We start from the raw sequence: 24,033 nt of genomic DNA, 5'->3' as shown, positions 1-24,033 counted from the left end.
GCTTGGCAGTAAAATCCTGAGGGAAGCTGTTGACCAGGTGAGGTGATGTGCAAATCCTATACTCTATGGGCTCTGGGATATTTAATTTACTATGTATTTATTTATTTTCAAGACAGAGTTTTGCTCTTGTCGCCCAGGCTGGAGTGCAGTGATGGGATCTCAGCTCACTGCACCCTCCACCTCCTGGGTTCAAGCGATTCTCCTTCCTCAGCCTCCTGAGTAGCTGGTATTACAGGCGCCCACCACCACACCTGGCTAATTTTTGTATTTTTAGTAGAGACGGGGTTTCACCATGTTGGCCAGGCTGGTCTTGAACTACTGACCTCAGGTTATCCGCCTGCCTCGGCCTCCCGAAGTACTGGGATTACAGGCATCAGCCACCATGCCCGGCCTAATTTACTTTTTATTAATGCTGAAGCAGAGAGGGCAAGATCTTTTGCCCCTGAGTTCTTCTGGGAAAAATGAAACTGATAGCAAAACAAACTAAAGCAACCTGACATTCTCAGTTGGTCCAGTTTCAGCCCTTTGACCGGGAGTCACAGACGGGTCCCATAAAATGGTAGAGCTGGGCCAGCCTACCATTGATTTATTTTCCCTAAATGAAAAATACAAGGCCCAGAGAGGGCAAGTGACTTGTCCAGAGTCACCCAGCGGGTTTGGGGCAAAGCTGAGACTTGTTACTTGACATCCTAAGGTCTTGCAGAGGCTAATGATTAGCTTGTTTGTGCTCAAAAAATGAAGCAGCCTGGGCGTGGTGGCTCATGCTTGTAATCCTAGCACTTTGGGAGGCTGAGGCAGGCAGATCGCTTGAGCTCAGGAGTTCGAGACCAGCCTGGGCCACAAAGTGAGACCCCTGTCTCTACAAAAAAATGCAAGAATTAAAAAATTAGCTGGGTGTTCTGGTGCGTGCCTGTGATCCCAGATACTTGGGAGGCTGAGGTGGGAGAATGGCTTGAGCCTGGGAGGCAGAGTTTGCAGAAAGCAGAGATCGCGCCACTTCACTCTAGCCTGGGCAACAGAGCCAGTCCCTGTCTCAAAAAAAAAAAAAAAAAAAAAAAAAAGAATGAAGCAGTTGTTGGTCAGGACAGGACTGTAAACAGGGCTGACACACTCAGATGTGTCAAACATCGCTAATGCCAAAGGTGACAGAGTCATTTGTTTTCATCCAAACATTTGAGAAAGTTGGACGAGGTGACTCACGCCTGTCATCCTAGAGCTTTGGGAAGCCAAGGCAGGAGGATCATTTGTGATCAGGAGTTTGAAACCAGCCTAGGCAAAATAGCAAGACCCCCATCTCTACAAAAAATAAGCCGGGCATAGTGGCCCACACCTGAGGTGGGAGGATCCCTTGAGCCCATGAGTTTGAGCCTGCAGTAAGCTATGATTGCACCACTGCACTCCACCCTGGGCATATAGTGAGACCCTTCCCCCAACCAAAAACATTGAGAGCAGCTCTTGATGAGTGAACTGTACTTCGTGGTCAGCAGTTCTGGGTAGTAATTTCAGAGCTGTCCTTTCAGCCCTTGGAGCTGATGCAGGACCTTAAACATGAGCGCTGGTGGAGGAGGGAGGGTTGGGAAGGTGCATCAAGGTAGATGAAGAGTGTCCCTGGGGTTGGGCCAACTGGCAGTCCGTCTCTGGTCCAGTGTGTTCACCTTGCCCCCGTCTGACCTTCTGCAGTTGGTATTCCGAGTTGAGTTTGACTAAGTGAGAGCTGCTCTCAGCTTTAACTGCCTTTCCCAAGACAGCCCTTGTTTTTATTCTAAAGCTGTGGTTCTCAACTGGAAGCAGTTTTGCCACCCCAGGGGACATCTAGCAGTGTCTGGAGACATTTTTGATTGTCATGAGTGGAGGAAGGGGTGCTACTGGCATCAGGTGGGCAGAGACCAGGGATGCTGCGGAACATCCCACGATACACAGAAGAGCTCCCCTCACGACACAGAATGACGCAGCCCAAGAGTCACAGTGCAGAGTTTGTGGCCAGCTGCGGTGGCTCACGCCTGTAATCCCAGCACTTTGGGAGGCCAAGGTGGGAGGATCGCTTGAGGCCTGGAGTTCAAGACCAGCCTGGCCAATATGGTGAAACCTCATCTCTACTAAAAATACAAAAATTAGCCAGGCATGGTAGCGCATGCCTGTTGTCCCAGCTACTTGGGAGGCTGAGGCACGAGAATCACTTGAACCCAGAAGGTGGAGGTTGCAGTGAGCTGAGATTGCGTCACTGCACTCCAGCCTGGGTAACAGAGCGAGACTGTGTCAAAAAAAAAAAAAAAAAAAAAAAAAAGACTTAGCAACTATTATTACTAGTATTAGTATTATTAATTTGTCAGGCTCACTGAATTTTCTCAAAAATTTGGCAAATTTTTGAGAAAACATTCTCAAAACATTTGGCAAATCTGTGGCCAAATGTTGTTTTGGGGACCCAAGGCTCATAGGAGCAAAACAGCTTTCAGGTTTCTGGATCTGCCAGAGACTCAAGTGTCCTGTTGTGTGTTTTGTGTCTCAGTGAGGGAAAGGGAATATGTAGCACCTTCCAAATGGATTTGACCTTGACTGCCCCACTGTTTGAAGAGCTTCTCAACCTCCGCAGCTCCACCCCAGCCCAGATATTTCAGGGAATTAGGGTTCCAAGGGGCATGCTATGGAAAACACCATTCTAGCATGAGTCAAAGCTTCTCATCCCCCATCTTGCTGTCTTTTGACCAAAGCAGATTTTGCACGTCGTAACTGTCAGAGACATCAAAGCCAGAGGGAATCCAGCCTGCTCCAAGCTCTCCTTTTTTGGACAGAGACTGAATCTTTGCACTTGATCTTGTTTGTGTTTTTAAGTCTGAGGTTAGACAGGGTTCCAGGCAATGGAGGCGTGCGTGTCCTTTTATTTTTCTGTTGTAGCTTTTGCTATTTTTTCTGACTTTTAAGGCAACTCATCCACATGGCAATTAGAAAGAGCCCACTTAGGTCTGGGCGCAGCGGCTCATGCCTGTAATCCCAGCACTTTGGGAGACCGAGGCAGGCAGATCACTTGAGGTCAGGAGTTCAAGACCTCAGCCTGGGCAACATGGTGAAACCCCGTCTCTACAAAGAATACAGGAAAATAGCTGGGCATGGTGGCAGGTGCCTGTGGTCCCAACTATTTGGGAGGCTGGGGTGGGAGGATCACTTGAGCCTGGGAGGTGGAGGTTGCCGTGAGCTGAGGTCATGCCACTGCACTCCAGCCTGGGCGACAGAGCAAGACCCTGTCTCAGAAAAAAAAAAAAAGAAAAAAAAAGAAGTCCGCGTTACTTGTCACAGTGCTTAGAACAAATGAAACACTCTCCTAGTCCTCTTGGGATGTAATTGGCTACCATCTGCACAAACTCTTCATTATTGCACAATAATATCAATATACTTAATGCTACTGAACTGTGTTTAAGTGGCCGAGGTGGTGAATGTTAGCTGTATTTTACCACAGTGAAAGATAAGAGGGAAGGAAAATGAAGTGTACTTTACAACCAAAAAAGTATGCACACCATGAGTGTGCAGCTTGATGAATTTTCGAGAGGATATATTTTTTATAGATGGGGGTCTCACTCTGTCACCCAGGCTGCAGTGCAGTGGCATGATCACGGCTCACTGCATCCCTGACCTCCTGAGCTTAAGTGATCCTCCCACCTCAGCCTCCTGAGTAGCTGGGACTGCAGGTGCACACTATCACAACCGGTTAATTTTTGTATTTTTGCTAGAGACAAGGTTTCACCATGTTGACCAGGCTGGTCTCAGCCTCCTGGGCTCAGGTTATCCTCCTACCTCAGTCTTCCACACAGGTAATTAAAAAAATTTTTTCTTAGAGATGGGTCTTGCTGTGTTGGCCAGGCTGGTCTCAAACTCCTGGGCTCAAGTGGTCCTCCCATCTTGGCTTCTCAAAGTGCTGGGATTAGAGGCGTGAGCCATGTCACCCGGCCCAACAGTTTGATGAATTTTCAGAAAGTGAACACTCATAGGGCTGGCATTCAGATGAAGATCTAGAGGTCAACCCTCACAAGCCCCCCTCACGTTCTGTCCTTGCAATCATTGCACACCCGAGGCTCATTCATTCCTTATCTGAGTTCTATCACCGTAGATTAATTCTGCCTGGTTTTGGACCTCAGTTCAATAGTCACAGAACCTGTGCCTTTTGTGACCACCTTCTTTTGCTCAAGGATGTGTTGTGAGATGTCCTTTTTTGTGGTGTGGAGCTGTAGTTTACTTCACCTGATTCAAGTCCTATTTTGGGTGTTCGTAATGTGTCAGGTACTGTGCCAGGTGCCTTACAGGATTGATTCCTTTATGGGCATCTGACAAGCCCACCCACCTTATGTGAAAGGCAGAACCAAATAGACTCCAGAATGAGACCCAGGTTTGGGTCCCGGCTCTGACACTTCTTTTTTTTTGAGATGGAGTCTGACTCTGTCACCAAGGCTGGAGTGCAGTGGTATGATCTCAGCTCACTGCAACCTCCACCTCCCGAGTTCAAGTGATTCTCCTGACTCAGCATCCCAAGTAGCTGGGGCTACAGGCACGTACCACCAATCCTGGCTAATTTTTAATTTTTGTATTTTTAGTAGAGACAGGGTTTCACAATGTTGGCCAAGCTGGTCTCAAACTCCTGACCTCAAGTTATCCCCCCACCTCAGCCTCCCAAAGTTCTGGGATTATAGGCATGAGCCATCACACTCGGCCTACTTGTGATCAATCTTACTTCATCTTCACACCCTCCCATTTCTCTTACGCATCCTCCAGTTTCTCTCTCTCTCTCTCTCACACACACACACACACGATCTGCTGCGACACCTTAAGAAACAAGAGATTATCAAGGAATGATTGAATATTTTGCCGCATTTCCTATTTTGCTGCCTGTTTAAACTAACCTCAGTTATACTATTAAAAGAAGACGCATCGTATCAAGCCACTTCTGTGACTATGGCTGTCCAGAAATAAACGTAATTAAAACAACCAACAGTAGTAAATGCTATTGGTTAGGAATGAGCGAAATGGCTTAGAGTCACCGGAAGTGAGAAAGGGTATAGAAACAGAAGGTACTTGGTGTAGACCAGGGGTGTCCTATCTTTTGGCTTCCCTGGTCCACCCCAGAAAAAGAAGAATTGTCTTGGGCCACACGTAAAACACACTAGCACTAATGATAGCTGATGAGCTAAAAAAAAAAAAAAAAATCGCGAAAAAATATCATACTGTTTTAAGAAAGTTTATGAATTTGTATCGGGCCACATTCAAAGCCGTCCTGGGCCCCATGCAGCCTGTGGGCTGCAGGTTAGACAAGCTTGGTGTAGAGAGTTTCATCTAAACCTCATGGCAGCTCTGTAGGGCACCCATTAGGTCCCCAGTATTAATATACAGTAAATCTGAGTCTCAGAGATCTACGTAAGTCACCCAGAAGCACGCATTCTGCAGTGGCAGAGTCACGTTTGAATTAGCATCTGATTGCAAAGTCTGGGTGTCTTTTCATGACTGCAGGTTATCTTACCTCTCAAGAGGAGGTAACCAATCAAATGTTGCCAGCACCAATGAACTTGTACTTTATTTAGGCTCAGAAAGATCTTTTAGGCTAATGAAAATGCCCTCTGTTTATGAAATGTTCTTGTTCTCTGTGGCTTTCTCTTTTTTGAGACAGGGTCTCACCCTGACACCCAGGCTGGAGTGCAGTGATGTAATCATAGCTCACTGCAGCCTCAAACTCCTGGGCTCAAGCAACCCTCCTGCCTCAGCCTCCTAGTAGCTGGGACTACAAGCACGCATCATCATGCCTGGCTGATATTTTTTTTAAGGGATGGGGTCTTGCTATAGTGCCCAGTCTGGTCTCGAACTCCTGGGCTCAAGCAATCCTCCTGCCTTGGCCTCCCAAAATATGGGATTATACATGTGGGCTACTGCCAGCCTCTTTTCTTTCAATTATTTTTTAATCTATAGGTTCCCCTCCTTTTTGTTTGTATTTTATTTGTTAAAGAAAGAGAGTCCTGGCCGAGCGTGGTGGCTCACACCTGTAATCTCAGCACTTTGAGAGGCCAAGGCGGGTAGATCACCTGAGGTCAGGAGTTTGAGACCAGCCTGGACAATATGGTGAAAGCCCGTCTCTACTAAAAATACAAAATTAGCCACGCATGGTGGCATGCACCTGTAATCCAACTCCTCGGGAGGCTGAGGCAGGAGAATCCCTTGAACCTAGGAGGTGGAGGTTGCAGTGAGCCAAGATCCCGCCGTTGCACTCTAGCTGGGCGACAGAGCATAGTCTCTCACCTTTGGGATTTTAATGCATTGGTTAGCATGCTCTCCTGTGCCTTGCATTTTCCACAGACAGGCGTCAGATCTGGAGGCTTCATCACTTTCATCCCCCATCTCCATCCCCTTTTCTTTTTAGCAAGAATATGTCATTAGTGGTAACGGCACTTCCTGTAGTGGCCCATCTGCAGGCATGTAATGTTTATAATGTCTAGTCAGCTCTCTCTTTTTGTGATGTTAGGGTTAATTAGTAGATTTAGGTGATGGCAGGCGGACCCATCCCTTAAAAATTCCACAAGGGCTCTTCATCTGATATAGTCAGTCTTGTGGTGGGGACCCTAGACCAGCATCATCATCATCACCACCCGGAAGCTGGTTAGGAATGCATATTCTTGGGCCCCATCCCAGTCCTACTGACTCAGAAGCTAATGCACCAGGAAATGTGAGCCCTATTGGCCTAATGGTTTTAGCAATTACTGGTAGAACTTGCCAACTTGCCAAGACCCTTTCTTTTTCTTTTTTTTTTTTTTTTGAGACGGAGTCTCACTCTGTCGCCCAGGCTGGAGTGCACTGGCGCATCTCCACTCACCCACTCACTGCAAGCTCCGCCTCCCAGGTTCACACCACTCTCCTGCCTCAGCCTCCCGAGTAGCTGGGACTACACACGCTCGCCACCACGCCAGGCTAATTTTTTTTTCTTTTCTTTTCTTTTTTTTTTTTTTTTAGTAGAGACAGGGTTTTGCCGTGTTAGCCAGGATGGTCTCGATCTCTTGACCTCGTGATCTGCCCGCCTCAGCCTCCCAAAGTGCTGGGATTACAGGCGTGAGCCACCGTGCCCGGCCTCTTCCTTCCTTTCTTCTTTCTTTCCTTCCTTCCTTCCTTGGCAAAGTCTTGCTCTGTTGTCCAGGCTGGAGTACAGTGGCATGATCTTGGCTCATTGCAACCTCCACCTTTGGAGTTCAAGTAATTCTCCTGCCTCAGCCTCCTGAGTAGCTGGAATTACAGGCACATGCCACTATACCCAGCTAATTTTTGTATTTTTTAGTAGAGACAGGGTTTTCCCATGTTGACCAGGCTGGCCTCAAACTCGACCTCAGGTGGTCTGCCCGCCTGGGCTTCTCAAAGTGCTGGGATTACAGGTGTGAACCACCGTGCCCAGCTTGAGACCCACTATTTTATTAGCTTTATAAACAGTTACATCCTAGTTTTATTGTTCTGCATGTATTCGCTGGAATTCTTCCATGTAGAAGGGAGTCTTTTTTAAGATAGGGTAACTGGAGTCAGGGGCAGGACACTGTTGGTCTTACTATGAGCTAAGCCAAATTCAATAACAATTTTAAAATGCAGAAAGGAGGATTGTTAAACTTAGGACAATACATGTTGTCTACCAGATCTTTATTTCTCTTTCTGGATATCTGAAGTGATTATTCAGATTTAGATGGGATTTCCTCATTTCTCTGCCTTTTTTTTTTTTTTTTGGATGAAGTCTTGCTCTGTTGCCTGGGCCGGAGTGCAGTGGCACCATCTCAGCTCACTGCAACCTCTGCTTCCTGGGTTCAAGCGATTCTCGTGCCTCAGCCTCCCGAGTAGCTAGGATTACAGGTGCCTGCCACCAAGCCCAGCTAATATTTTTGTGTTTTTAGTAGAGATCAGGTTTCGCCATGTTGGCCAGCTGGTCTTGAACTCTGGACCTCAAGCAATCCTCCTACCTCAGCCCCAACAAAGTGCTAGGATTACAGGTGTGAGCCACTGCACCTAGCCGCCACTTCTTTTTCATCAGCTACGATATCAGGTCTCCCAGCAGAAAATCTCTGAGCAAATCAACTTCCAGGTTTGTTTTTTGTTTTTTTGAGACCGAGTTTCGCTCTTACTGCCCAGGCTGGAGTTCAGTGAGAGGCACAATCTTGGCTCACTGCAACCTCCACCTCCCGGGTTCAAGTGATTCTCCTGCCTCAGCCTCCCGAGTAGCTGGGATTATAGGCGCATGCTACCACGCCCAGCAACTTTTTGTATTTTTAGTAGAGATAGGTTTTCACATGTTGGCCAGGCTGGTCTCGAACTCCTGACCTCAGGTGTTCCATTGGCCTTGGCCTCCCAAAGTGCTGGGATTATAGGCATGAACCACTGCAACCAGCAGCAGGTTCTTAAAATTCGTTTTTAAATTATTATTTTCAGCCCTGAAAGGAAAAAAATAGGTATTGGAATATCTGCCACTCCCATTCTGTCTTGCAAAATCTGCATCACCCAAAAGGTTGGGTTTCAGGAGTTGGCTGCTCAGCTCTAGGGATCCAGGAGTGGGACATGGGTCTTTATTCTGTCGCTGTGGGATCTGGGGCCCAAGCGTGGGGATTATCAGTGAATTCAAAGGAGTTGTGAATTCCCTGCTGAAGGAGGGATGTCAACCACGCATAGATCCTGGTGGCCATATGTCGTCACTTAGCCAGCAACTCAGTTCTTTGGAGCCCAGCAGCAAGAGGTAGAAGGGGCTGTAAGCCAGTGTTTCCAGGACAGCCCCTGCAGCTATGGTCAGAGAGTCAGGAACAGGGGGCCGGACAGGCCTATAGAGTGTGTTGTCTCTGTCCCTCTCCTCATAAACACATCGGATAACAGGACAGATAACGTGAATCTACCATCCATGGGCTTCCCATGTAGACAGGACATTTAATGACCTAATCTTCCATCAAGAGAGACTTCCCCTTCTTAATTTAGTTACCCTAAGGAACAATTTGTATAGAAAAGGCAGAATCAAGATTTTCACATTTCCACCCCACTTTCTGTACCCATTTAAAAAATAATGCATTTGGGGCTGGGCACAGTGGCTCACGCCTGTAATCCCATCACTTTGAGAGCCCGAGGCTGGTGGATCACTTGAGGTCAGGAGTTTGAGACCAGCCTGGCCAACTTGGCGAAGCCCCGTCTCTACTAAAAATACAAAAATTAGCTGGATGTGATGGTGCACGCCTGTAACCCTGGTTACTCAGGAAGCTAAGGCAGGAGAATCGCTTGAACCCAGAGTGCAGTGAGCCAAGATTGCACCACTGCACTCCAGCGTAGACAACAGAGCAAGACTCCATCTCAAACAACAACAACAAAAATCATTTTGAACAAATGCATTTAAATATATTTGTCTTTCAACACTTTTTGGGGTGTTAGGGTGATGGACATATAATTATTTTTCTTATTGATATTCACACTGTCTCGTATTTGACCAGATAGAACCCTAGTATAATATTTTGGTATGCAGTTTTCTAGACTTTTAGAAATGTACACACAAACATATAAAATGAAGACAAATACTTTATGACAAATATTTTAATCAGCTTTATTGAGGTATAATCTATATAAAGTAAAACTCACCGATTTAAAACAAATTCAAGTTTTTTTAAGTGTACAGCTTGAGTGAGTTTTTTCAACTTAAAAAATTTATTTCTTAATTGACAAATAATCATACATGTTCATGGAGTCCATAATGATTTTTTTAGTTGTTTGGTTGGTTGGTTTTGAGACAGGGTCTCGCTCTGTGGCCCAGGCTGGAGTGCAGTGGCATGACTACAACTCACTGCAGCCTTGACCTCCTGGGCTCTAGCTGTCTTCCCGTCTTAGCCTCCTGAGTAGCTGGAACCATAGGCATGCACCACCGTGCCAGGCTAATTTTTAATTTTTTTACAGAGACAGGGGCTTCTTATGTTGCCCAGGTTGGTCTTGAACTCCTGGCCTCAAGGGATCCTCCTGTCTCAGCTTCCCACAGTGCTGGGATTACAGGTGTGAGCCACTGAGTCCAGCTCTTAGTAATGTTTTGATATTAATACATATAATGTGTGGGGAGATAAGATCAGGATAATTAGCATATCCATCATCTCAAGCATTTACCTTTACTTTTATTTTGCTACTTCCTATATAATGACATTTATCATCTCTTTGTGTTGGGAACATTCAATGTCCTTCTTCTAGCTCTTGGAAACGATGTAATATTTTATTGTTCACTTTACTCATCCTATAGTGGATAGAACATTCTTAATGAGTTTTGACAAATGTATACAGTCTTGTAAGCACCACCATGACCACAGGGAATACTTTTATCACCCCGAAAGGTGGTGCCTCTTACCTCTTATGTACCTCTTCTGTGCCTCTTACTAATCCATTCCTTTCCTTGCCACTGGCAACTCTTTTTTTTAATTTTTTTGAGACAGCGTCTCACTCTGTCACTCAGGCTGGAGTGCAATCGTGCAGTCTCGGGCCCACGGCACGCAGGTAGGCCAGGTGCACTGTGGCCTTCACCTGTAGCACACATGAGGGAGAGGGAGGCAGAGAGAGCCCCCAGCGGGAGGGGTGAGTTGAGGCAAGGCCAGGCGAGGCTCCCAGAAAACATGCCCATGGCAGATGGAACCACCACGCAGACCTCACCGGTTCTCCCGCTGTGCCTCCCACCAGGAGCACCATTTCCCTGACAGGCCCCAGCCAGCCTTAGAACCCCCATCTCCTATACAATCCCCAGGGAGCTAGTATTAATATTTTTTCTTTTCTTTTTTTTTTTTTTTTGAGGACAGGGTCTTGCTTTGTCGCCCATGTCACCCAGGCTGGAGTACACTGGCATGATCATGGCTCACTGCAGCCTTGAACTCCTAGGCTCAAGTAATCCCCCCGCCTCAGCCTCCCGAGTAGTCAGGACTATAGGTTTGTACCACCATGTTTTGTTAATTTTCATAGTTTTAAAGAGATGGAGTCTCGCTATGTTGTCCAGGCTAGTCTCAGACTCCTGGCCTCAAGCGATCCTCCCTCCTCGGCCTTCCAAAGTGCTTGGATTACAGGTGTGAGCCACCACACCCAGCTAGAAGGGTTTTCTTGAACACCCACCATAGGTCAGGCATGTGTCTCTCCTTATAACAACCTCCATTTCACAGATAAGGAAACTGAGGCACAGAGAGGTTCAGCCACTGGCTTAAGGTCCTGCTCCTACAAATCTGAAGTTCTCTGCACAGCTGCAGCCAGACGGGACTGTTGAAAACATTAATCTAATTATATCTTGTCGTTGGCCTGTCCATGGCTATCTCTTGCTCTTAGAAGAAATCCCAGCCAGGAGAGGTGGCTCATACCTGTAAGCACTTTGGGAAGCCAAGGCGGGTGTGTCACCTGAGCTCAGGAGTTTGAGACCAGCCTGGACCAACGTAGTGAAACCCCATCTCTACTAAAAATACAAAAATTAGCCAGGTGTGGTGGCAGGCACCTGTAGTCCCAGCTACTCGAGAGGCTAAGGCAAGAGAATCGTTTGAAGCCAGGAGGTGGAGGTTGCAGTGAGCTGAGATTGCACCATTACACTCTTCTCTGGGCGACAAGAGCGAAACTCTGTCTCAAAAAAAAAAAAAAAGAAAGAAAGAACGAAAGAAAGAAATTCCAAGCTTTTTATCTCACCCCCACTCACTGCCTGCCAGCCTCATGGGACCCCTTTCTCTGGCACCCTAAGCTACTTCCCACCTCGGAGCCAGTGCACCTGCTGCTCTCTCTGCCTGGAGCGCTCTTTCTCCTGCCCTTTGTATGATTGGTTCCTTCACACATTCTTTGGGGAAGCTCAAATGTCACTTCTCAGAGCATCCTGTCCATACCAACCATGGTATGGTTTCTCAGTGGTCTCTATTTCATCATTATTTCTTTTAAGAGGCAGGGTCTCACTCTGTCACCCAGGCTGGATTGCAGTGATGTGATCATAGCTCACTGCAGCCTCGAACTCCTGGCCTCAAGCAATCCTCCTGCCTCAGCCTCTGAAAGTGTTGGGATTACAGGCATGAGCCACTGCGCCTGATCATTCTTATTTTCTTTATAGCACTTATTGTTATTGGACATAGCTTACTTATTAGCATAATTATTTACTCTCCGTCTATCCTCACTAGTGTCTAATCTCTACCAGACTTAGCCTGGCACATAGTGGGTATCGTGTACATGTTTGCTGGATGGTCGAGAGGGTAGGTGGGTGAATAAATGAGCGGGTGGGTAGGTAGGTAGGTGTGTGAATGACTGGATGAATGGATGGAAAGATCAATGAATGGATGAACAGCTGAACAGACAGATGTATAGGTGAGGGAATGGTTGGATGTATTGTTAGGTGGGATAGATGGATGGGTAAGTGAATGGGATGGATAAATGAGTAGGTGGGTGAGTGGACAGGTTGGACAGATAAATGAGTGGGTGGGATGGATAGATAAATGAGTGGATGGGATGGACAGATAAATGAGTTGGTGGGATGGATGGATAAATGAGTGGGTGGGATGGATAAATGAGTTGGTGGGAGGGATGGATAAATGAGTAGGTGGGATGGATGGATAAATGAATGGGTGGGTGGGTGGGATGGATAAATGGGTGGGTGGGACGGATAAATGAGTGGTTGGGATGGATAAATGAGTGGTTGGGTGGGTGAGATGGATAAATGAGTGGGTGGGATGGATAAATGAGTGGGTGGGTGGGTGGGATGGATGAGTGGATAGGATGGATAAATGAGTGGATGGGATGGATAAATGAGTGGGTGGGATGGATAAATGAGTGGGTGGGATGGATAAATGAGTGAGTGGGATGGATAAATGGGTGGGTGGGATGGATAAATGAGTGAGTGGGATGGATAAATGAGTGGGTGGGATGGATAAATGAGTGGGTGGGATGCATAAATGAGTGGGATGGACAAATGAGTGGGTGGGATGGATAAATGAGTGGGTGGGATGGATAAATGAGTGGGTGGGATGCATAAATGAGTGGGTGAGATGGATAAATGAGGGGGTGGGATGGATAAATGAGGGGGTGGGATGGATAAATGAGTGGGTGGGATGCATAAATGAGTGGGTGGGATGGATAAATGAGGGGGTGGGATGGCTAAATGAGTGGGTGGGATGGCTAAATGAGTGGGTGGGATGGATAAATGAGGGGGTGGGATGGATGGATAAATGAGTGGGTGGGATGGATAAATGAGGGGGTGGGATGGATGGATAAATGAGTGGGTGGGATGGATAAATGAGAGGGTGGGATGGATGGATAAATGAGTGGGTGGGATGGATAAATGAGAGGGTGGGATGGATGGATAAATGAGTGGGTGGGATGGATAAATGAGGGGGTGGGATGGATGGATAAATGAGTGGGTGGGGTGGATAAATGAGGGGGTGGGATGGATAAATGAGTGGGTAGGATGGATAAATGGGTGGGTGGGATGGATGGATAAATGGGTGGATGGGATGGATAAATCAGTGGGTAGGTGAATGGATGGGATGGATAAAAGAGTGGGTGGGATGGATAGGTGGGTGGGTGGATGAGCATCTAGGTGGATGATGGAATGGGTAAGTAGGTAGGTGGAGATACATAGCAGTATAGAAGATGAGAAACAGTGTAAGCTTCAGACTCAGACTGGCCTAGATTTGAGTCCCAGATTTGAGTCCCAGGTTGTGTCCCAGGCTAGCTATGAAAACGCAAACAAGTCTCTTAACTCTTTAAGACTTCGGTTTCTTGGCTGGGCACAGTGGCTCACACCTGTAACCCCTGCACTTTGGGAGGCAGAGGCCAGAGGATCACTTGAGCCCAGGAGTTCCAGACCAACCTGGGCAACATGGCAAAACCCATCTCTACTGAAAATACAAACATTAGCTGGGCATGGTGGCACACGCCTGTAGTCCCAGCTACTTGAGAGACTGAGGTAGGAGGATTGCTTGAGCCCAGGAGGTCGAGGCTGCAGTGAGCTATGATTACATCACTGTGGTCCAGCCTGGGTGAGTGAGCGAGCCACTTTCTCAAAATCAAAATAAAATAAATTTTAAAAGAATTCAGTTTCTTTATGTCTGAAATAGAGCTATCATATCTATTTTTTAGGGTGGTTGTGAGGATTAAGAAAATGAACATCTAGAATGCTACTGGCACATAGTAGGTGCTCAAGAAAGGTGAGTATCACTGCCAAGTGCTACATTTGGTGGGAGGACTTGGGCCCCTGGAGGTGGCAGCGGTGGGTGGGGAGGGGTGGGTGAAGCTGGTGGTTACCCTGCCGTATTGGATGCTGTCCTTTCCTGCTGGCCATCCTGCCCTGTCAGGGTCATCCAGAGGAACCTCTGTCTGGGCTTCTGAAGTGGTACGGTCCTTCTCAGGGACTGACTTGATGGACCTGTCATTTAGAGGAAATGAAGACAAAGTCAGTATCTCTCCCAATGGTGGGGTGTATGTGCCTAACCCTCAGGCCCACTGACAGCCACTGAGTTCTGGGTACACTCTGTACTCTTTCATTCATTCATTTATCTAACAGAATACTGACCAGATATCACACTTCCCTTCTTCCCATATGGTACCCAGCTAAATGCCATCTATTACCCCAGGGTCAAGCAAGCCCATTCTTCTGATGCCAATTCACAGGATGAACTTAACTTGCCCACCATTGGAACTCTGTTCTCAGAATTTTCTTTTTTTTTTTTTGAGATGGGGTCTTGCTACATTGCCCAGGTTGGTCTCAAACTCCTGAGCTCAAGCAATCCACCTGCCTCAGCCTCCCAAAGTGCTGGGATTACAGGCATGAGCCACCACGCCCAGCCTGTTCTCAGAATTTTTATTTTGGCTTAAGCTTTCGTGCAGTTGTTTTGTTCCTACTGTATACCATCAGATTTGTCAGTCCAACTGGCAGAATATAAATTATGCACAATTCAGATGCTAAAGACTCTTTGAATGTTTTATCTGTGGATAAGTGGGCTGACTTAACCTCTGTGCCTCAGTTTCCTCAGCTGTAAAAATAGGAATATTATCTATCTATCCATCCATCCATTTATCCATTCATCTACATACCTGTATATCTACATATACATGTCTACCTACCTCCTATTAAATTAAGGTTAGCCCAAAGCTGCCTCCCTACATATTTTAAGTTTGGCCTAAAGGTTTTCCCCGTACATAGTGAACTGTAACCTAATTGGACTCAAACAGACTGCAACCTACTCCTGTGTCAATCAGTGAGTTTCAGCCAATCAAAGGCAACCAACCGTTCAAACCATGTTCCAATAAAGCAAAGCTGAGCTGTAACCAATCCGGCTGTTTCTGTACCTCACTTCTGTTTTCTGTCCTTCACCTTCCTTTTTCTGTCTATTAATCTTTGACCCCATGGCTGTACCAGAGCCTCTCTGGACGTATTCTGGTTCAGGGACTGCCCGATGTGCGGATCATTCTTTGCTTAGTTAACCTCTGTTAGCCAGGTGCAGTGGCTCACGCGTGTAATCCCAGCACTTTGGGAGGCTGAGGCAGGTGGAACACCTGAGGTCAGGAGTTTGAGACCATCCTGGACAACATGGCAAAACCCTGTCTCTACTAAAAATACAAAAATTAGCCGGGCCTGGTCACATGTGCCTGTAGTCCCAGCTACTCAAGAGACTGAGGCATGAGAATCGCTTGAACCTGGGAGACAGGGATTGCAGTGAGCCGAGATTGTGCCATTGCACTCCAGCCTGGGTGACAGAGCAAGATTCTGTCTCAAAAACCCCCCCCCAAAAAACAAAAAACCTCAGACACATTAAATTTGCTAGAGGTTAATTTGGCACAATCTCGGCTCACTGCAACCTCCGCCTCCGAGGTTCAAGCGATTCTCGTGCCTCAGCCTCCCGAGTAGCTGGGACTACAGGCACATGCCACCACGCCGGCTTTTTAAAAAAAATTTACTTATTTTTTATTTTTAGTAGAGACGTGTTCACCATGTAGGCCAGGCTGGTCTCGAACTCCTGACCTCTAGCTAGTGATCCACCCGCTTCAGCTTCCCAAAGTGCTGGGATTACAGGTGTGAGCCACCGTGCCCAGCCTTAATGTGTCTACTGGTTTTCTTTTAACATGACTACCTATCCATCTGAACTTACTTCAGATTCTTGTGCGCTGTGAAGGTGGTGGGATTTCTCAGTGTGTGTGTGATTGAGAAGTGCCCTCAGGTTGGCTAGCTGGGATGGGGGTCAGCCCCAATGGTCCCCGGGGACTGAGGCCCCTCAAGATCGCTGCCGCCCACCACCCCTGTATAGCAGGCACTTAAGCTCAGGCCATCTGGTATCAGTGGCCTGTTGTTCTGCTTCCCAAGACCCCTCTCATTAAGAGGGGAGAGTATCAGGCAGCAGGTCCTTGTGCTGCAGACAGCTCCACAGTGAGCCCAGCTGTGTCCTGGCTGGCTGGAGGGAGCTGAGAAAAGAGGGGACCGGAGGCCTCCTCCTGGCCCCTTGCCCACGTGTTCTGGCCAGCGTCAAGTGATGCTGTGCATACAGACCCAAGCCCTGTGCATAGCCAGCCTGTCAAAGCATAAGTGGCCGGGCCTGGCATGGTGGTTTACAGCTATGGGGAGGAACCAGTCCTGCCCTACTGCAGCATTCAGACAACTCCAGCAAGCTGGCCTCGGCCCACTTGAAGACATCCATCAATTGGAAGGCATATTGTTCATTCCATGAACTGACCTTATGGGGGCCTAATCATCTTGGCTAACTGGACCAATTTTGGTAAATTATCCCTCAGCAGGGCACCATGGGGGTACTTCAGCAGGTTCTCTATCCATAATGGTTTTGGTTGCCTGCCTAACTGCCCGAGATGCGGGTGGTCCCTTCAGCCACTTCAGCTTGAGCCTGTGCCCTTCTGAGTGTGGCGCCACGGTGGACTCACCTCTCGCGTCTAAGCTCGGGCCTCCTGCCTGCAGAGGTGCCTCTGGGGTCCTTGGTGCTGGTCCCAGGTTCTGTTTCTGCAAGGTCAAGAGAGTCCTGTCACACAACATGGCCCAGATACTCACTTTGACACCCACTGACTATGTGGCCTTAACCGCTCTGACCATCCATTTCCCCTGATCTGGCTCCTGCCACGTCTCCAGCAACCTCTCTCAACACCCCACTCTGAGTTCTTCCAGGAACATCCTTCAGGCATTCACTCACTCATTCATTTCTTCAATCAGTGATAACTGAGCACCTACTATGAACCTGAGGTTGGAAAAACAGCATTTAACACTGTACAAAGTCAAGTTACCTCTGTTTCCCCCAACAGCCTTGCTCAAGCAGTTCCTTGTGTCTGGAATGCTCTTTTCTGGCTCTCACCTACCCTCAGGTACCATCTCCCCTAGGAAGGACACCTCCCCACCACTATCCCCCAGGTGTGGCCAGTAACTGAAAGCAGATCTGTAGTAGTTTAACCACAGACCTGTAAGCAACAAATAACTGCTACTGTAAGCTGCTAAGATTTGGGGGCTATTTTGTTACACAGCATCATCACAGCAAAAGCTGACCAATACAAACAGGCAAGTTCTATCTTCAAGCTTCAGGACTGTGACATTGTAAATCAACACTTAAGGTTTTAACCAGGGTGGGCCAGTGCTAAGCAGATGTTCTCAGAAGAAGCAAAGCCTGAGATTGAGAGAGACCTGGATGTGAATCCTTGCTTTGTCATGAAGGGATAGTATAGAGGGTAGCGATTAAAAAACACATTCTCTGGAATCAAGTTGCTTGGGTTCAAATCTCAGTGCTGCCACTTACAAGCCATGTAACCTGGGACTAGTTCCTTAACTTCTGGGCCTCAGTTTCCTCATCTGTGAAATGGAAATGATTCTAGTACCAGCCTCACAGGGGCATTATGTTGATTAAATGAGCTAACCTCTGTGATGTGCTGTTAGTTGCTACTTTTCAGTCATTGTGGGTGAGCTTGGCTTGGCAACTTTACTTCCAGAACCTTGCCATGTATCCAGCACACTGTTTTTTTGGATTATTAGAAACCCTAGCTAGCATGGTGTAGCTTTCTAGGCATCAAAGTCCTTCTTGGGCTGTCTCCATAGCAACTCCAAGCATAGACTCTGGAGCTGGACATACTCAAGTTCTAATCTTGTGACCTTGGGCAAGTGATTTAACTCTCTTTGCCTCAGTTTGCTCATCTGTAAAATGACAGCAATAACTTCACATGCCGCTGGGGGTACTGTGAGAATCAAATGAAATAGTGTATGTTTTACAGAAGCACTTAGCACAGCCCCTGGCTCATAGATGGTGTTACTGGCTATTCTTGGAGAAAGGTGACCTATGAAGAGAGCTGTCTGCTTCCAGGCCTAGGCCTGCAGACAGGGTGTGACCAGAGCACTCCATTCATGCCAGTAGGACCCTTTGAGCCTTTTCCCCCAAGGGTGGCAGGAGCCAGGCATGGAGAATCAGCAAAGCCCACCTAGTACCTCCTTCTCCTGTATCTCCTGGCTGTCTGGCTTGATCCAGAAGACACATGAGGGCCCCCTTCCTCTGCAGAAGCTCCTGGTAGGAACCCATCTCTGCGATGGCCCCATTTGCCAGCACTATGATCCAATCAGCCTGGGGCAGGATGTGGAGTGCGTGCGTCACGAGAATCCGTGTCTGGGCAGGGAAGGGGTAGAAGTTACACACATGTGGCCGGGTGCAGTGGCTCATGCCTGTAATCCCAACACTTTGGGAAGCCAAAGCATGTGGATCACTTGAGGCCAGAAGTTCGAGACCAGCCTGGCTGACACGGCTAAGCCCTGTCTCTACTAAAAATACAAAAATTAGTTAGGTAAGATGGTGCACACCTGTAGTCTCAGCTACTTTGGAGGCTAAGGCAAGAGAATCACTTGAACCTGGGAGGTGGAGCTTGCAGTGAGGCGAGATTGGACCACAGCACTCCATCCTGGGTGACAGAGCAAGACTCTGTCAAGAAAGGAAAGAAAGAAAAGAAAAGAAAGAAGAAAAGAAAAGAAACAAAGGAAGGAAGGAAAGAGAGAGAGAGAGAAAGAAAGAAAAAAAAATGTACGGCCGGGCGCAGTGGCTCATGCCTATAATCCCAGCACTTTGGGAGGCCGAGGCGGGTGGATCACCTGAGGTCAGGAGTTCGAGACCAGCCTGGCCAACCGGGTGAAACCCTGTCTCTACTAAAAATACAAAAAATTAGCCGGGCGTGGTGGCGGGCACCTGTAGTCCCAGCTACTTGGGAGGCTGAGGCAGGAGAATGGCGTGAACCCAGGAGCCGGAGCTTCCAGTGAGCGGAGATCGCACCACTGCCCTTCAGACTGAAAGACAGAGCGAGACTCCATCTCAAAAAAAAAAAGAAAAAAGTTACACATATGTGCTTGGCCAGCCTCCTGAGCTGGGGGTTGGGGTGGCGGTATTGTCCCTGGACTCAGAGTGGGGACAGCTCCCCTTCTTGTGCTCCTGCCACCTTTCTTGTAAACAGCATATCCAAATAGAGAAACAGAGGGGACTCCCTTAGCCTGTGTCTCAAAACAAGAAGACAAGGAGTACATCTGACCCTGGCCAATCATCCACGGCAAAGCTGTAGTAGTTAAATCACAGATCCATAAGGAAGAAACACCTGCTGTTGTAAGCTGCTGGGATCTGGGGGTTGTTTGTTACATAGCATTGTCACAGCAAAAGCTGACCAATACAAAGAGGAAATTGGACTCAAGTGGAAGGGGGAGGTGAGATAAACTTGGGTTAGGACTGGATGCTAAGTGCTTCCTCTGCCTTTGCCCTGTACTGTCTGACACATGTTCCCAAACTTACTGTTCCCTGGAGTAGCCCACCAGGCCCAATGACCTGGTTGAAGACATGCTGGCCAACGTGGGCATCCAGGGCCGCCAGGGGGTCATCCAGCAGGTACACAGCTGCCTTTCTGTATACAGCCCGGGCCAGGCTCAGCCGCTGCTTCTGGCCTCCGGAGAGATTCATGCCCTGTGGCCACAAAAGGAACAGTGGCCTGAGTCAGCATCTACAGGGTGAAACTGGGGTGCCCAGGCTGCGGCAGGTCAGGGCACACCTGCCCATCAGGGTGAGGTACAGCTCAACATGCCTATTCCCTGGGGACAGGCCCAGCTTCCAAGGCACTCGCTCTCGAACCAACAATGCCTCCATCCTTACCCGACCTCACTTCTCCACTCCCCAAGCACGCTTCCTGGAGGAGTTACCTACACTTCCCAATCCACTCTGTCTCCTCCTGCTCACTCTGTATCTCTTTGAGTCCAACTCCTGTTTCCCTTTCTCCACTGAGACCACCATCCATTTCCCTATTCCCTCATCCAGTGGCAGCTTTTCAGTCCTACTTTTTTATTTTAATTTTAATTTTTTCTTTTAGTTTTTATTGATATGTAATAGTTGTAACTATTTGAGGGGCACAAGTGGTATTTGGATACCTGTAGGGCAGTGGTCCCCAGCCTTTTTGGCACCAGGGACCAGTTTTGTAGAAGACGATTTTTCCATGGACCTGGGGGCAGGGGGATGGTCCGGGGGATGGTTTCAGGATGATTCAAGCACATTACGTTTATTGTGCACTTCTAGTATTATTATTACTGTTGTTGTCATTGTTATTATTGAGATGGAGTTTTGCTCTTGTCACCCAGGCTGGAGTGCAATGGCATGATCTTGACTCACTGCAACCTCTGCCTCCTGGGTCCAAGCAATTCTCCTGCCTCAGCCTCCTGAGTAGCTGGAATTACAGGCACCCACTACCACGCCTGGCTAGTTTCTGTATTTTTAGTAGAGATGGGGTTTCACCATGTTGGCCAGGCTGGTCTTGAACTCCTGCCCTCAGGTGATCCACCCACCTTGGCCTCCCAAAGTGCTGGGATTACAGGCGTGAGCCACTGTGCCCGGCCTACTTGTATTATTATTACATTGTAATATATAATGACTCACCATCATGCAGTATCAGTGGGAGCCCTGAGCTTGTTTTCCTGAAACTAGATAGTCCCTTCTGGGGATGATGGGAGGCAGTGACAGATCATCAGGCATTAGATTCTCATAAGATCCCTCACATGTGCAGTTTACAGTAGGGTTTGTGCTCCTATGAGAATCTAATGCTGCCACTGATCTGACAGGAGGTGGAGCTCAGGCGATGATGGGAACAATAAGGAATGGCTGTAAATACAGATGAAACCTCACTCGCCTGCCCTCTGCCCACCTCCTGCTGTGCTGCCTGCCCAGTTCCTAACAGGCCACAGACTGGTGCTGATCCATGGCCCGGGGGTTGGGGACCCCTGCTGTAGACAATATGTAATGATCAAATCAGGGTAACTGAAATAGTCATCACCTCAAATATTTATCTTTTGTATTGGGAACACAACAATCCTTCTCTTCTAGCTATCTTGAAATATACAAGTAAATGATCATTAACTATAATTTCCCTTGTGCACTATTGATTACTTTAGCTTATTCCTTCTATCTAGGCCTTCTTGTCTTTCATTCATTCTTTTAAAACTTATTTTTATTTATTTTTGAGATGGAGTTCCACTCTGTCACCCAGGCTGGAGTGCAATGGCTTGATCTCGGCTCACTGCAACCTCTGCCTACTGGGTTCAAGCGATTCTCCTGCCTCAGCCTCCCAAGTAGCTGGGATTACAGGAACGCCACCATGCCTGGCTAATTTTTGTATTTTTAGTAGAGATGGGGCTTCACCATGTTGGCCAGGCTGGTCTTAAACTCCTGACCTCAAGCAACCCTCCCGCCTTGGCTTCCCAAAGTGCTGGGATTACAGGCATGAGCCACCGTACCCAGCCATTCATTCATTCTTACATTCAGTCATTCCACTAATAACTACTGCCTCGTTATCATAAACCAGGCATGGTTCTAGGTAGGCTCTGGGGAAACAGCAATAAGCAAAACAAAGTTGCTGCTCTCTTAATGGATCCATCATTCTCATGAAGGGGACAGAGACAGGCAATCCATAAACAAGTAACGCAGACAGCACACCAGGTGGAAAGTGCTATGAAGAATAAATAGTAAAGCAGGGGGAGCCAGGTGCAGGGGCTCACGCCTGTAATCCCAGCACTTTGGGAGGCGGAGCTGGGTGGATCACTTGAGGTTAGCAGTTTGAGACCAGCCTGGCCAACATGGTGAAACCCCATCTCTACTAAAAGTACAAAAAGAAATTATCCAGTTGTGGTGGCACATGGCTGTAATTCTAGCTACTCATGAGGCTGAGGTGGGAGGATTGCTTGAACTACTCATGAGGCTGAGGTGGGAGGAATGCTTGAACTCAGGAGGTGGAGGTTACAGTGAGCCAAGATTGTGCCACTGCACTCCAGCCTGGGCAACAGAGCGAGACTCCGTCTCAGAAAAAGAAAAAAAAAAAAAAAAGAGAAAAAGCAGGTGCAGGTGTAGGGTGCACTAACATTAGCAGGGTGGCTGTGGTGGTAGATAAGGTGGTCAGGAAAGGCCTCTCTGTGAAGGTGATAGAAGTGAGGGATGAGCCCTGGGGACTCCTGGGGAGAGCTTTCCAGCAGAGGGAACAGCAGTGCAAAGGCCCTGGGGCCAGAGTGTGCTGTGGGGGATCAGGGAATATCACAGAGACTAAGGTGGCTGCAGTAAAGCTGAGAGATGATGATGGGAGATGGGGCTAATGGATACCAGAGCCAGGTCACAGGGACCTTGCCAGGGATTGTCATGACTTGGGCTTTGTCTCTGAGGTAAATGGGGAGATCACCTGAGGTCCGGAGTTTGAGACCAGCCTGGCCAACATGGTGAAACCCTGTCTCTACTAAAAATATAAAAATTAGCCAGGTGTGGTGGTATGTGCCTGTAATTCCAGCTACTCAGGAGGCTGAGGTATGAGAATTGCTTGAACGTGGGAGGCGGAGGTTGCAGTGAGCCGAGATTGCATCACTGCATGCCAGCCTGTGCAACAGAGCAAGACTCTGTCTCCAAAACAAAACAAAAAACAAAACCACAAGTGGTGGGCTGGATTTGGCTTGGGGTCACAGTTTGCCAACCCCTGCCCAATCCATAGCTCCAGATGCATATATCCTGTTTCTTGGACATCTCTGTCCAGACCCCTTGGTGAGGCCCAGAGAGGGGAAGCAATTACACCAACATTACTCAGCAAGGCAGGGCAGAGTAAGACAGGAGTCTAGGTCTTCTCACTCTCAGTTGTCAGAGAGCTCCTCACTGCCAATCCCTGCCACAACTCCCTGCCTCTCTCTTTGTGTCTATTTCTGCTTATCAATTAGTGATTACGTATTGAGCACCTAGCATGTGCTTGACGCTGAGCTGAGCCCTTTTTCTCCGCTACTTCCCTAACCATTCCTCTCATTTCTCCATCATACTGCCCATGATGAGTCGGGGACCCAAATGACTCCCAACTGCAATGTCTCCCTGTCCCAAAAAGACCCCCAAACTCTCACCTGCTCCCCAGCTGAAGTATGGACTCCCTCAGGGAAGCTGTCCACATCTGGCTGCAGGGCACAGGCTTCTAGAACTCTCTCCAGCCAGGGTGGGTCCAGCTCCTGCCCGAAGCACACATTCTCTACCACAGAGGTGTTCTGCACCCAGGCCTCCTGGGGCACGTAGGCCACAGCACCCTAAAACACAACTTACTTTGGTCACAGGAGGATGATAGGGACAGAGGTGGGATAGGTTTTGAGGAGCAGTGGGAGCTGGGCTCTCAGTGGTGGGTGAGAGGTGGAGAGAATGAGTGAAAGTGAACTTGGCTGGGATGGGGAGGGTGGGAAGGCAGCGAGGAAGTGGGGCTTTCAGGATGGGGACATCCTAGCAGACAGGCTGGGGGTGGCCTCACCTCGATGCTCACGAACCCCTCCACCTTTGACAGCTCCCCAAGGAGGGCGGACAGCAGGGAGGACTTCCCTGCCCCCACTGGACCGACAACAGCCAGCAGACAGCCCTGGGGCACCGTGAGGTTTATTCTGGACACGCAAGAGGGGAGACATGACCTTGGTTAGGGTTCAGCCCGCCTCTGTGAGGAAGGATGAGCCCCAGACGGAGCTGAGCTTTCCTGCTCTGGGAGTCTCCAAGAGGACCTGTGGGGCTGTTCTTTTTCCCAGTCCTTGTCTAG

The 24,033-nt window shown here is 48.2% G+C and overlaps 1 protein-coding gene across 1 annotated transcript in view; it reads right to left on the bottom strand.

Moving 5' to 3' along the window:
- Positions 1-9,574: 9,574 nt before the first annotated feature.
- Positions 9,575-24,033, bottom strand: part of LOC112207886 (ATP-binding cassette sub-family C member 6-like) — a 44,840-nt gene continuing 30,381 nt past the window's right edge. Inside the window, exons 13-19 of the mRNA XM_054669339.1 lie at positions 23,758-23,884; positions 23,366-23,542; positions 19,755-19,922; positions 18,419-18,593; positions 16,882-16,957; positions 14,257-14,377; positions 9,575-10,530 (exon numbers count right to left, since the gene is read on the bottom strand). Coding sequence (XP_054525314.1) covers positions 10,459-10,530; positions 14,257-14,377; positions 16,882-16,957; positions 18,419-18,593; positions 19,755-19,922; positions 23,366-23,542; positions 23,758-23,884 — 916 coding nt within the window. The 3' untranslated portion in view covers positions 9,575-10,458. The remainder of the gene's footprint in view (positions 10,531-14,256; positions 14,378-16,881; positions 16,958-18,418; positions 18,594-19,754; positions 19,923-23,365; positions 23,543-23,757; positions 23,885-24,033) is intronic.

The sequence above is a fragment of the Pan troglodytes genome, chromosome 18 (genome assembly GCF_028858775.2).
Source record: "Pan troglodytes isolate AG18354 chromosome 18, NHGRI_mPanTro3-v2.0_pri, whole genome shotgun sequence".
NCBI classification, from domain to species: domain Eukaryota; kingdom Metazoa; phylum Chordata; class Mammalia; order Primates; family Hominidae; genus Pan; species Pan troglodytes.
This window is presented reverse-complemented; position numbering and strand designations above follow the sequence as displayed.